The 10,924-nt window shown below is 45.9% G+C and overlaps 2 protein-coding genes across 3 annotated transcripts in view; both read left to right on the top strand.

The window, feature by feature from the left end:
* The first annotated feature begins 2,286 nt into the window (after positions 1–2,286).
* LOC118178202 (aldo-keto reductase family 1 member B1-like) lies at positions 2,287–8,619 on the top strand. 2 transcript variants are annotated; one of them, XM_035346533.1, is made up of 10 exons: positions 2,287–2,433; positions 3,066–3,233; positions 3,756–3,872; positions 5,151–5,228; positions 5,869–5,991; positions 6,462–6,568; positions 6,724–6,805; positions 6,985–7,068; positions 7,578–7,660; positions 8,130–8,619. In XM_035346533.1, exons 2-10 carry the CDS (start codon positions 3,096–3,098, stop codon positions 8,170–8,172), a joined length of 855 nt encoding a protein of 284 aa, XP_035202424.1. In that variant the 5' UTR covers positions 2,287–2,433; positions 3,066–3,095; the 3' UTR covers positions 8,173–8,619. The 2 variants fall into 2 exon arrangements, with proteins under 2 accessions (XP_035202424.1, XP_035202420.1); XM_035346529.1 differs by lacking the exon at positions 2,287–2,433 and adding an exon at positions 2,458–2,668.
* Positions 8,620–10,629: 2,010 nt separating this feature from the next.
* Positions 10,630–10,924, top strand: part of LOC118178210 (aldo-keto reductase family 1 member B1-like) — a 7,937-nt gene continuing 7,642 nt past the window's right edge. The window contains exon 1 of the mRNA XM_035346547.1: positions 10,630–10,753. Within this exon, the coding sequence (XP_035202438.1) occupies positions 10,691–10,753 (63 nt within the window). The 5' untranslated portion in view covers positions 10,630–10,690. The remainder of the gene's footprint in view (positions 10,754–10,924) is intronic.

Genomic DNA, 10,924 nt, shown 5'->3' with positions numbered 1-10,924 from the left:
GTTACAAACTCTTGTTCCAGAGTTTCCCGTGCTCCCTCTGTTTATGCAGTGTTCTCTAGTACAGCCTCAGAGCCAGACTTGTTGGGGCTTCCTTGGAAGCCAAACATATCACTTGAAGCTCTGTGTGCTGTGGTAGTGTCAGAATGTGGCTGCTGCTTCTTGGAAGTTCATCTCTCTCCACAGGGTCACACAACAGCACCAAGGAAAAATACAAAAAAGGCCATAAACCATTGTAAGCAGCTGTGCTTCCTCAGCCTGGCACAATATGCCAGCCCCTGATCAATCATCTCGAGCCCTCCCATTTATACCACAGAGTGGGAAAAGTGCTTGGGAAAAGGTCGGTTCTTCTACTTTTCTTGCTGTCCTTGGTTCTTTCCCCCAGATGCCAGCATGCACAGGCCAGTGCTGTGATGGAAATCCTGTGCAATTTTGTCTTTCTCACTTCTGCAGCCATCACCACGACTGCATTGTGCGCTGCAGAGGGAACAGAGATGCGTAGTGCCAAAGCACTGGAGAACAGACACAGTGCTGAAATCCTGACATCCATCCACACTCTGAGGACATTAGCGCCAATATATAAAGTAGGTGAGACAGAGTTTGGCATTTGACTGGCTGAAGAAAGGCACAGCTGACGCTCTTGGTGGACCTTTTAACAAACATCCTGCTCCAGTCACATTGAATCAATAGCAAATCTCCCAGCAGAAGTAGGCTCTGGCCACAAAAGTGTACTTGACACCCCAAGTCTGTAACATGTGCGTTCCTTTCTACCAGCTGTAGACAATCCACAATCCCCATTGATCACTGCAGTCAAAACAAGCTGGAGGTGCTGAACACATTTGAGTGCTATCAGTCATAAAAATTCTAACTATTCCAGATGTTGGACAGTCTTTCTGCTTCCCCTGGGATATACACCATTCCCCTGGGATACTGTAAGTTAAGTGCCTGGTTAAGAGGAGGTGGAAAACAGACTTGATTTCCCCTCACACGCATAACAATTCCTAGAAACACTGATTGGGAACATCTTTCAGAGCACTGACTTCAAGCAGGAGAAGCAGTCTCATTCATTTCAGTGCAAAATACAGCAGGGTAAATAATTTTTTTTTTCAGTGTTTTATAATTTAAGGATCAAACAATCCAGAAAGTCGGTAGGTTAGTGACAATTGCTAGTTTCCTCTTCAAAACTCAGACTGTATCTCTTGAGACCCTACCAGATAATTTTGATGCCTTACATTCCTTACAAATGTAAGCCACCTTCAATTCTTTTTTCTTTTATATTCTCTTTAGCAAAAGGACCTAGGAAGAGAGATTTCCACCTTCTCATTATTAGAAAATCTTCAGAACACAATATGCAATTCCATCTGCTAAGGTATTACTGAAGAAATTCAAAAGCAGCGATTGTCACACACAAGTTTAACTCTGCCCCCATGTGTGCAAACATTAAAATACACTCTTCCGTCCATTACTCGTCTCCTGTGCTATTTTTGTGCAGAAGGGTGCATTAGTCTGTGACGCTGATTATACGTGACTTCTACAACAGTCCTGTAGCTATAGGTCACCTTCTCTCTCCTACGCTCATCTCTCTCTGCATTCTAAAACTCTCCTCTGTGAAGGCACTGGCCATTAAAAACAAGCCATAGTGATGTGCCCGTAGCCTGTACAAATAAAATGGCAAGAATTAAAAATGAAAAGAAAAGACAGGCCACTCTGGAATTTACCAGAAGAATGAGCCTGTTTAAGATCCTAAAAACCAGAGGACCTACTTTTCCTCCCCAACTTTGCCACGCGTGCCCTTCAGCACGTCACATTTCCCCCATGCCTCACGTCCCAGTCTGTAAAGCACAGATAACACCGCCTCCGGTGTCTGGGTGGAAGGGAACTGCTTCTTCCCCTGTAAAACCACGCCGAGGTTTCTCTCGCCGCCCGGCAGCCCCAGCACATGGGGTCACCAGGCTCTGCCGGGGGGCCCAGCCCCAGGCACCAACACCTGCGAGCTCTGGATGGCGGGCCCGGCCCTGCCTCGGCCTGTGGTACCCAGCTGAGACGGCCTCCTGCCGGCCTCGGGACTCCTGTTTGCTGACTCATGTGGGGGCACCCCCGACTTTACTATAATGCCGAGTCACGGGGCGAAGTGCCACTGACCCAAACACACTCTCGGTGAGGTAACCAACGGGTTGAACTTCAAAAGGGTGTTGCAAGAGCCCCACGCATATCAAGAGCGAGATACACACGGGCAACAGTGGCATGGGGACAAGGCGTGGCAGGGGCAAACCTTGCACAAACACAGACCCGAGGAGGGCACAGCTGCCCTCAGCCCTCATCTTTTGATATGGAACTGTACTGGGAGGAAAGGTCTGCAGAGCATGCTGTAGCACGTCCTGCGGAAGTGATCACCACAATGATTTTTATTTGATATCAGCTTGCATATTAACCAGAGTGAGTTGAGTTTACAGTGCATAAACCGCAGCCTTGTTGATAGATACAGGAGAACCTGGAGCGCAGGCGCAGTTCCACCATCTTCCCCCGCCCTGGGCCAGGACCCGTCACTATTAAAGGCCCTGGGCAGGCGGCAGCTGCAGCAGCACCTCCAGCAGCACACGGAGCCATGGCGACCTACGTGCAGCTGAACACCGCGGCCAAGATGCCCCTCCTGGGGCTGGGCACCTGGAAGGTAACAGCTTCAGAGAAAGGCAGCCACTTTGCAGCGCTCCCTGCACACAACTCGGTTTCTGGTTTCTCCTGGTCCAGCTGTGGAGCAGTGTCCTGGCATTGGGGCATCTGCTCTGCCTGGCTTCGGGGCTGAGCCTGTGCGAGTTGGGCTGTGGAGAGCTGGCTGGAGGTTGCCTTCAAGCCCAGGAGCCCAGTTTCTGAAAGGAATACTGTTTGGTATTCCATTTCTGAAAGGAATACTGTTCTTGACACACAAAAAAAATAAATAAAAAAAAAAATGGGGGGGAGTTGCTTACAGTAGGGTACAGTAAGGTGGTTTTCCTGTTTTTATTTTGCTAGGAAATGGATATGTAACATGTATTGTTTTGAGATTCTTAAGATTTCTTTATCATTTTCAGTCCCTACCAGGTAAGGTAAAAGCTGCAGTGATGGCTGCTATTGATGCTGGGTACCACCACTTCGACTGTGCCTATGTTTATGAAAATGAGAGCGAAATTGGGGAAGCGATCCAGCAGAAAATAAAGGATGGTGCGGTGAAACGAGAAGACTTATTCATCGTCAGTAAGGTATGGATCAAAGCAGGAATGAGGGAATGCTTTGCCTATGCTATTTTCAGAGTAGGAAGCTTAAGTGCTAGAACAAACTTTACAGTGTAGGATGAAGCACCTCACTGGATTGTGAAGTTACTTCTTACTTTGGTTAAGGCCCATTTCAACCACTGTTTTGTGGCTTGTCTTATATTTTCATGACTTTGACATCTGATTTTTTACAAGAAAAGTATAAATGGTCAAATCTGGCAGAAAACGTCTTTTGAGCAAATCCATCTTCTTCTACACAAATGTGATCTCACAATAGGAGGTTTTGCTACAGACCTATCTGATCACGTGTCCTGCCATAGTGGACACACTTAAAGCCTGCAGTGTCAGAGGCCAGCCCTGCTCACAGAGCAAGCCCCCTTTGAAGACCAATAGGTTGTCCTAGTTCCCCATGGCCTTCCAAAGACAACAGAGTGTTCCTGTCCTCTGCAGGACAGCACACAACAGCTTTAACCCAGCAGCTCATGGTGTGGCTTGGCTTTTTGTCTCCAGCTGTGGTGCACGTTTTTTGAAAAACCTCTGGTGAAGGGAGCCTGCCAGAAGACTCTTGCCGACCTGAAACTGGATTACCTGGATCTCTACCTCATGCACTGGCCTCTCGGCTTAAAGGTACAGCAACAGCAACTCCATTGACTTTCTTTCTTACATTGAATTTCCCACGTGGGGGAGCACTTCAAAACTGCCAGTCATGCTTACAGCACTAGTAGTGCCACAGTTTCAGTCCAGAAAGATCACATCTGTTGTGTGCACCAGCACTGCTCTGGTGCCTTTCGTTCTACTCTACTCTGGCCACTTAGATACGCTCTTGAACTCTGATACTGAGACTTCTGCTTGCACGGCATCCTCTGCCCTCTTGATACTGGGAGAGGTGGACCTAGCACTCAGGTCAGATAGTCTAGCTGCAAGCATGAGTTACGCTGCTTTCCTTTTTACAAATCCAAAGTATTTTAATCTCAAAATTACCCTTTGCAGGAGGGAGGCTACACTTTGCTGCCTGACAGAAATTCTTTATTCTGCATGTTATAGAACCACAGAGCAAGAGTATTTCTGTTTTCCATATCTGTCCTTAATTACCGAGTCCTTAATACTGCACGTGCTTCACAGGATATGTCACTTTGTGGATATGCATAGCATTACCCTCTCCTTTCTGCTACAGCCAGATGAAGACCTCTGTTCAGTCGAATGCTTTTGAACTCTTCAGCTTCATTTCATATGCTCAATATTGTTTAAGTTTTCTTTATGCAGACAAAGCAGTCAAGTGAAACTGCATTCCTGCATAATGTTGTTGCATCAGTAGAAAATTCCAATCATTCAAAACGATCTGTCCATACTGTCTACTTACAGGCTTTTCTAATTTTCCTAACAGAGCAACTTAAACAGTGAGGCTCCCAATGGAAAGTCTTTTTGTGTACACAGTCCCTTTTTAGCAAATCTACTTAGAACTTTAAGGTTTGCAGGATCAAAATTAACCCTCCATACACCTTTCTAAAAATGAAAAAAGCAAGCTATTATTCCTAAACATTTTCAATAAATAATGGAGCAATATATGAACTAAACACATGTAAGGCTCCAGAATACTCTTCTGAGTAAATTGTTTCCATGCATACATTTTATTTATCATCACGTTGATGGATCCAGCAGAAATACCTGCCTTTATTGGATCAGATGATGGCAAAAATGCCATGACCCTGCATAAACTAAAAATATATGACTGAAAACGTAATTAACTTATGATGAGAATTAATGTGGGGGGGTTTTGTTTGTTTGTTTGTTTGTTTGTTTTTTTCATGCACTATTAGTTTAACTCCTTATATTCCTATTTGATTTCCTTACAAAGCTAGCTTCACAACAGAGATTGTTACAAGCATTTTTGTTCCTCACTGACAGGCAGGAAAGGAGCTGTTTCCCCAAGATGACAAAGGCATGTGTATACCCAGCAACTCTGATGTTCTAGAGACATGGGAGGTAAGTTCAGCCACAGCAGGAGGCAAGCTTTCTCTGTCTGTGACAGTCTCTTCCACATTTTCATTGCATTCATCAGTCACAGAGCTGTTGTCTCATGCGTGTAAATTTTGTTGGAAGAAAATTAAGTAATACAAGGTAACTTTTCAAAACTTGCATGCTCAGTCAGTACTACTATTCTCTGAGCACCTTACCCAAGTGCCTAATCCACAGTGACCTAAACAATCATCACTTTGAGGGGAGCTGCAGACCAGTCCGAAGTTAGAAAATCTTCTTTGCTTGACCATAACAACTGTAAAATTGCCTTCACCACAGTCCTTGTGCAGTTCTTGAACTGCTCAAAAGCATTTTGCAAGAATAAAGACATTTTAGGTTGTGATCTTGCCTACAGCCTGAAGCACAGCTCTCCAGTTCTTGAACGACTGCAGATTATTGAATATCACTCTTCTTTTCCTCATGCAACTTGGTGTGAATTGGAATGACACCTTGAGCTTGGATAAGATGGCACCTACTCTTCCCTCAGTGAACATAACAAGTCTAAATAGTTATTTTGTTCTTCTCCATAAAGGGAAACGATCCACATGAAATCATCTTCGGGAAGGTCTTGTACACCAGATGATGACTTTGCTCCTCTTTCTGTTAGGCCATGGAAGAGCTGGTGGATGCTGGTCTGGTAAAAGCCATTGGCGTCTCCAACTTTAACCATGAGCAGATTGAACGAATATTGAACAAACCAGGACTGAAATATAAGCCTGCAAACCTCCAGGTAAGCTGCTAACTGACCTCAAGTGAACATTTTTCATTGACTATGAATATCTGATTAGTTGAATGAGGATATGGAAAAAGGGAAAACAAAGTGGACACAGCATGTACTCTAAATCCCACTCTATAGATATTTACAGGTACAAAAAAGATTTGAATACTTCACTTTTTGTCTCTCACCTTGCTGAAACACTGTTTATGAATGCTGGAGTATTTTCTTGTGAAACATTATTTCTGGAAGAATGAAGAACCCAGAGCTATGTTTTGTGAAACCCCTGCAGCCAAACTGTATAGAAACTTCATATAAAAATAGGTGCCTTCAATGCTAAGAATGCATATTATCACCCATGCCATTGGCAACGGTGATAAGCCAGGGCAAAAGGCAGCCTCTAGCTGCATTACAAAATAATCCTTGGCGCACAGCAATATTACAACAGTTCTGCCACTGTCAATCTCTGTACTCTTGTGTTTCAGATCGAATGCCATCCATACCTGACCCAGGAGAAGCTGATCAAGTACTGCCAGTCCAAAGGGATCGCTGTGACAGCATACAGTCCCCTTGGCTCTCCTGACAGGCCATGGTAAGACTCCCATTTTGCAAGGGAGCTGGCAGGGATTACACTTGAAGCATTGAGACTACAGGTGCTCCATTAATCATTCATCAAGATACAGATTTCTGTTGCTGGGTTGGCTCTTTCCATGGAGGTTTCTTGCCACTGGTCTTTCTTCTGTGTAGGGCTAAACCAGAGGATCCTTCCCTTCTGGATGACCCCAGGATTACAGAGATTGCAGCCAAGCACAACAAAACGCCAGCACAGGTAGGTGGGTGCTGAAGTCTTTGCTCATCAGTAGTGCTACCTAGGCCACAGATACAAGAGTGATTTGAAATGCAGCTCTGCAGAAGTAGCCATAGCTCAGGCAAGCAGCTGTTGGACAGGCTCAGCTTCTGTGGCAACAGGAGCTGCCTTCTCTCTGACTCGGTGGTCTCTTCTTGCAGGTTCTCCTTCGTTTCCAGATCCAGAGAAATGTGGTTGTGATTCCCAAGTCTGTCACCCCCCAGCGCATTGTGGAGAACTCCAAGGTGGGTGATTACAAGTGGCCTGGGTGCTGCCCTGCAGGGATGGCATCCCTTCCCCCTGCAGAGCAAGCAGGGATCTTTTCTCAGTCTTCCCAAGCTGACCTTCTCAAACATGAGGACTGTTTTTTTTTTTTTTGGTTGGTTGTTTGGTTGGTTGTTGTTGTTGTTTTCCTCTCTGCATGTTTACCTATACTCTGCTGAGGGCTAACCTAGTCCACAGTTGAAGAGGTGGACAGGGCTTATGTGAAGATTCCTATTCTGTGGCTTTGTGGTTTAAGGATTAATCAGAACTTGCTTGGAGGCCAAGAGCAGTGAAATGGCAGAAAAATCTCATATAGGAAAAACCAGTCTTCATAAAATCATTCTTGTGTACATAAAAAAGTTGTTCCTCTATCTTTTAAATCATTCATCCATGACTGAAAACCTCCACAGTGGATCTGCTGTCTATCTTGTCTGTCTTCACGCTGTTCAGTTTGTTCAAAGAGGTGACTTTCAGCTTTTTCTCTTGTTAGGTATTCGACTTTGAATTGACTAAAGAAGAGATGGCAACTGTTCTCAGTTTTAACAGGAACTGGAGGGTCTGTGGGATGGCGCTGTAAGTGACACTGATTGTTTACTTCCAAGTCTTACATTTTGAATGACCTTTACAAGAATGTGTATGTCACAGCTACTGGGAAGCATGAAATTCAGTTAATTAAAATAATAATAATAATTTAAAAAATCATTAATTCAAATCATAGCTGGCTTGTCCCAAAAAGTAATTTTTCAAGAGAAGGTTTAATATTTTCTTTTTAAAAACAAATACCAAAACAACAATAACAACAACAAAATACTCATTTTGAATTCAGTTTTCAGAAGACTCTCTATAACTTGAAATACAGAATATGGTTCTGGGTGAGCATTTTGCCTTTGTCTATATTAGAGAAGTGAGGACACATATCTCCACATATTCTTCCTGCAATTACACAATTCAGATTTTCCCTTGGTCACTCCTCCATGCACCAAACACACCTCTTTCCAACATTTACTTCATCTGTGAAAACTTCCCTTTTTGATTTTTTCAGGGCCAAAACTCACAAGGACTACCCTTTCAATGCAGAATACTGAAGATGTTTGTAACATGGCCTTCACTAGACCTCTGGTGTCTCCTCCAACTCTGAGCTATGTATCCAGCTTTCTTACTGCGTCTGCCTTGCTTCTGCCACTGAAGTCAAAGGATACTTATTCCATCGATTTTTTTAATTTTTTGTAGAAGAGTAGTGTTCTACAGAACAAAATGTGGGAAGTAATAATTTCTGCTTATCAGAAGAGATGATTATTACTGAAATGACTGGGCAGAACTGCTAAGCAGGAGGTGAGGAGCTTGAACTGAGTGCCTTCAGCCTTGCACCAGCACAAACCAGAGGCTGAGAAACCACAAGAAAAAGCACACATCCAGCATTTCATCAGAAGTGTCCCATGTTTTAAATAAAAATAAAATGTGAAAACATTACTGGCTGAAAGACTGGTTAAGGAAAAAAAAATCTTTTTGGCATTAAGTAAACCGTGTATGAATATTTATGCTCTATTCTCACCCGCCGACCCAGGGATGCATAGACAGGTCTGACCACAGCTAGCAGGCAGCCAACCCTCACAGGAGCCTTGCCAGGCCTTCTCCCATTGCCCTCTTGACCTCTCCAGCCCCAGAGGACGGATGAGGAGCCATAGGTCCCAGCAAGCCAGGGACAGTGGAGCCTGGCACCTTGTTTCACCACGCACTCCTGCTCCAGAGTATTCCTGGCAAGGGGAGATGGGCTGCTTGTGGGTTGCTCTCAAGAGATCAATCACACAGCCTCCTTGCCTTGCACTTAGAAGCTGTTAAAGCAGACGAGGTTTCCTGAATAAAACTGGCTTGCACACATTTTACTCCCTTTAATTTCTGACTTCAGAGGGGTGCTGAAGGACAGTGTTTACTTTCAGTTGTTACTTTCCACTGCATCCTGCTGGACAGGTGCCCAAACACAGCCATAGATTTCTATACTGGGTTTAGTGGGAATATCATAACGTCTTCTGTTAAAGAGGCACCTGAAATTCTCTCCCACATTTCCACTTTCAATTCAGAAACATATAATCCAAGACCCCTTGTTTCTCAGCTTCCTGAAGGAAGCAGCCCATGAAAACCCCAGCTATCTCCAGGCAGAGGAAAGACATCCATCCTGTGAAAAAATATGCCATGATTTTGAACCCAGAGTACAATATTTACTATGGTTTGGGCGCCAAAGACTTACGGGATTTCTACCATCCTTCACAAGCACCCTCTTTCTCTTGGAAAGCTCCTGCTCAAACTCTTGCTCCAGCTCCCTTTGGATCCATCACTGCTGAGCACAGCCACAAAGCCATCCAGATGTTCCCAGGCCAGCGTAGGCATTTACTGCCCGGTCTACCCAAACCCAAGGGCCTCCCTGCTCCCATGTGTAGGGTCTCATCTCTCACCTCCAGGCACAGACGAGAACCTACTGAAGGCATGGGTGTACCTGAGGGGTTCAGGCACCTGGCTGAATCAGGCTGGGGTGTCGGAGCTGCAGGATGAGGAGCGGAGCTGCTTGTCTAGGGCTGGCAAATTACCCTGGGTCTGCCACGGACAGCAAGGGCTTGCGCTCGGTCTCGTTTCTGGAGTTTCAGTTTTAGTACACAGTTTGCCAGCTCACCAGATGAATAGCCAAATACTGGAATTATCAGGGATGAATCTTCAGCATAACTCCTGGCAAGGGGCTGAGACGCTTATGGCACCTCAGTGCCTCTGAGTTTGGTCCTGCTCTAAGCTCAGCATGTGAAGGAGGCCAAGGCCTCAGTACTGCACTCGGCCTCCAGCCTCCTGTCTGCTTTCTGCCTGACAAGCACCGAGCTGAGGCACACCATTTAGCAGGACAGCATGCCGTTAACGCAGGCTTCTTTCCCACAGGCCTGCCTGCCATCTCTGGTAACCCCAGTGACACCTTCAGCAGGGAGAGACCTGACAGGTCCTGGGTCTTGGCATGGTCAGGGGAAAGAACCACAGCAACAGGCTCAGACAGCAATGGAAAATGCACATCTTGTGCCCAAAATGCTCTGTTAAAAACCAGAGACATCTCTCATTCAGGAAATCACTGGGGAAAGCCAAGCACCGGCCTTTGCAGGAGGACATCGACAGGCTGCTAAGGAGGCAGCACAAAAATCTCGTTATAAAAGGACAAATCCCAGCTCCCAGCCGTGCTCACCACAGCTCACGTTACCATTGCAGTTTAGGCGTTATCAAAAACGTCTTAATAAGGGTAAGGGGCAGGAAGAATTGCAACGCCTCCCGGAGTGATTTGATTTGGGGTTAGGGCTGAACCGCCTGAGTGGTCTGGCTGCCGGACTTGAGGATGTCTGTATTTAAAAATAAATGCAATAAAACGAATTGGAATTGAATTGAATAGAGTAATGAAGTGAATGAAATGAAAATAACATAAAATAGATGAAAATAATAAAACTAATAATAATAATAATGGATTGGGCGGCGCTGGCAGCGGGGCGGGGCGCGGGCAGCGATTTCCTGCCGGGCTCACGGGGCGGGCCGCCGCGGCGGTGGCGCCTCCCGTCACGGGCCTGTCCGGCAGCCGCGGTCATGGCGAGCTGCGTGCGGCTGGGCGCCGGCAGGCTGCCCGCCGTGGGGCTGGGGACGTGGAAGGTGGCCGGGGGGGGCCGCAGGGAATGGGGGGGCTGAGGGGGCACCGGGCCGCTGCCGGCCTGCGGGGTGCTGCGGGGAAAGGCGGCTCTCTGCTTGTTTCTTGTTGTGGCCTTGTGTTTTTTGGGGGTGGGTGGGTGGTTTTAGCGAGGGGGGTGGGTTTTTTTTTTTTTT

Source organism: Oxyura jamaicensis, chromosome 1 (genome assembly GCF_011077185.1).
Source record: "Oxyura jamaicensis isolate SHBP4307 breed ruddy duck chromosome 1, BPBGC_Ojam_1.0, whole genome shotgun sequence".
NCBI lineage: Eukaryota > Metazoa > Chordata > Aves > Anseriformes > Anatidae > Oxyura > Oxyura jamaicensis.
The sequence above is the reverse complement of the archived record's forward strand: the minus strand, read 5'-3'. Positions and strand labels throughout refer to the sequence as shown.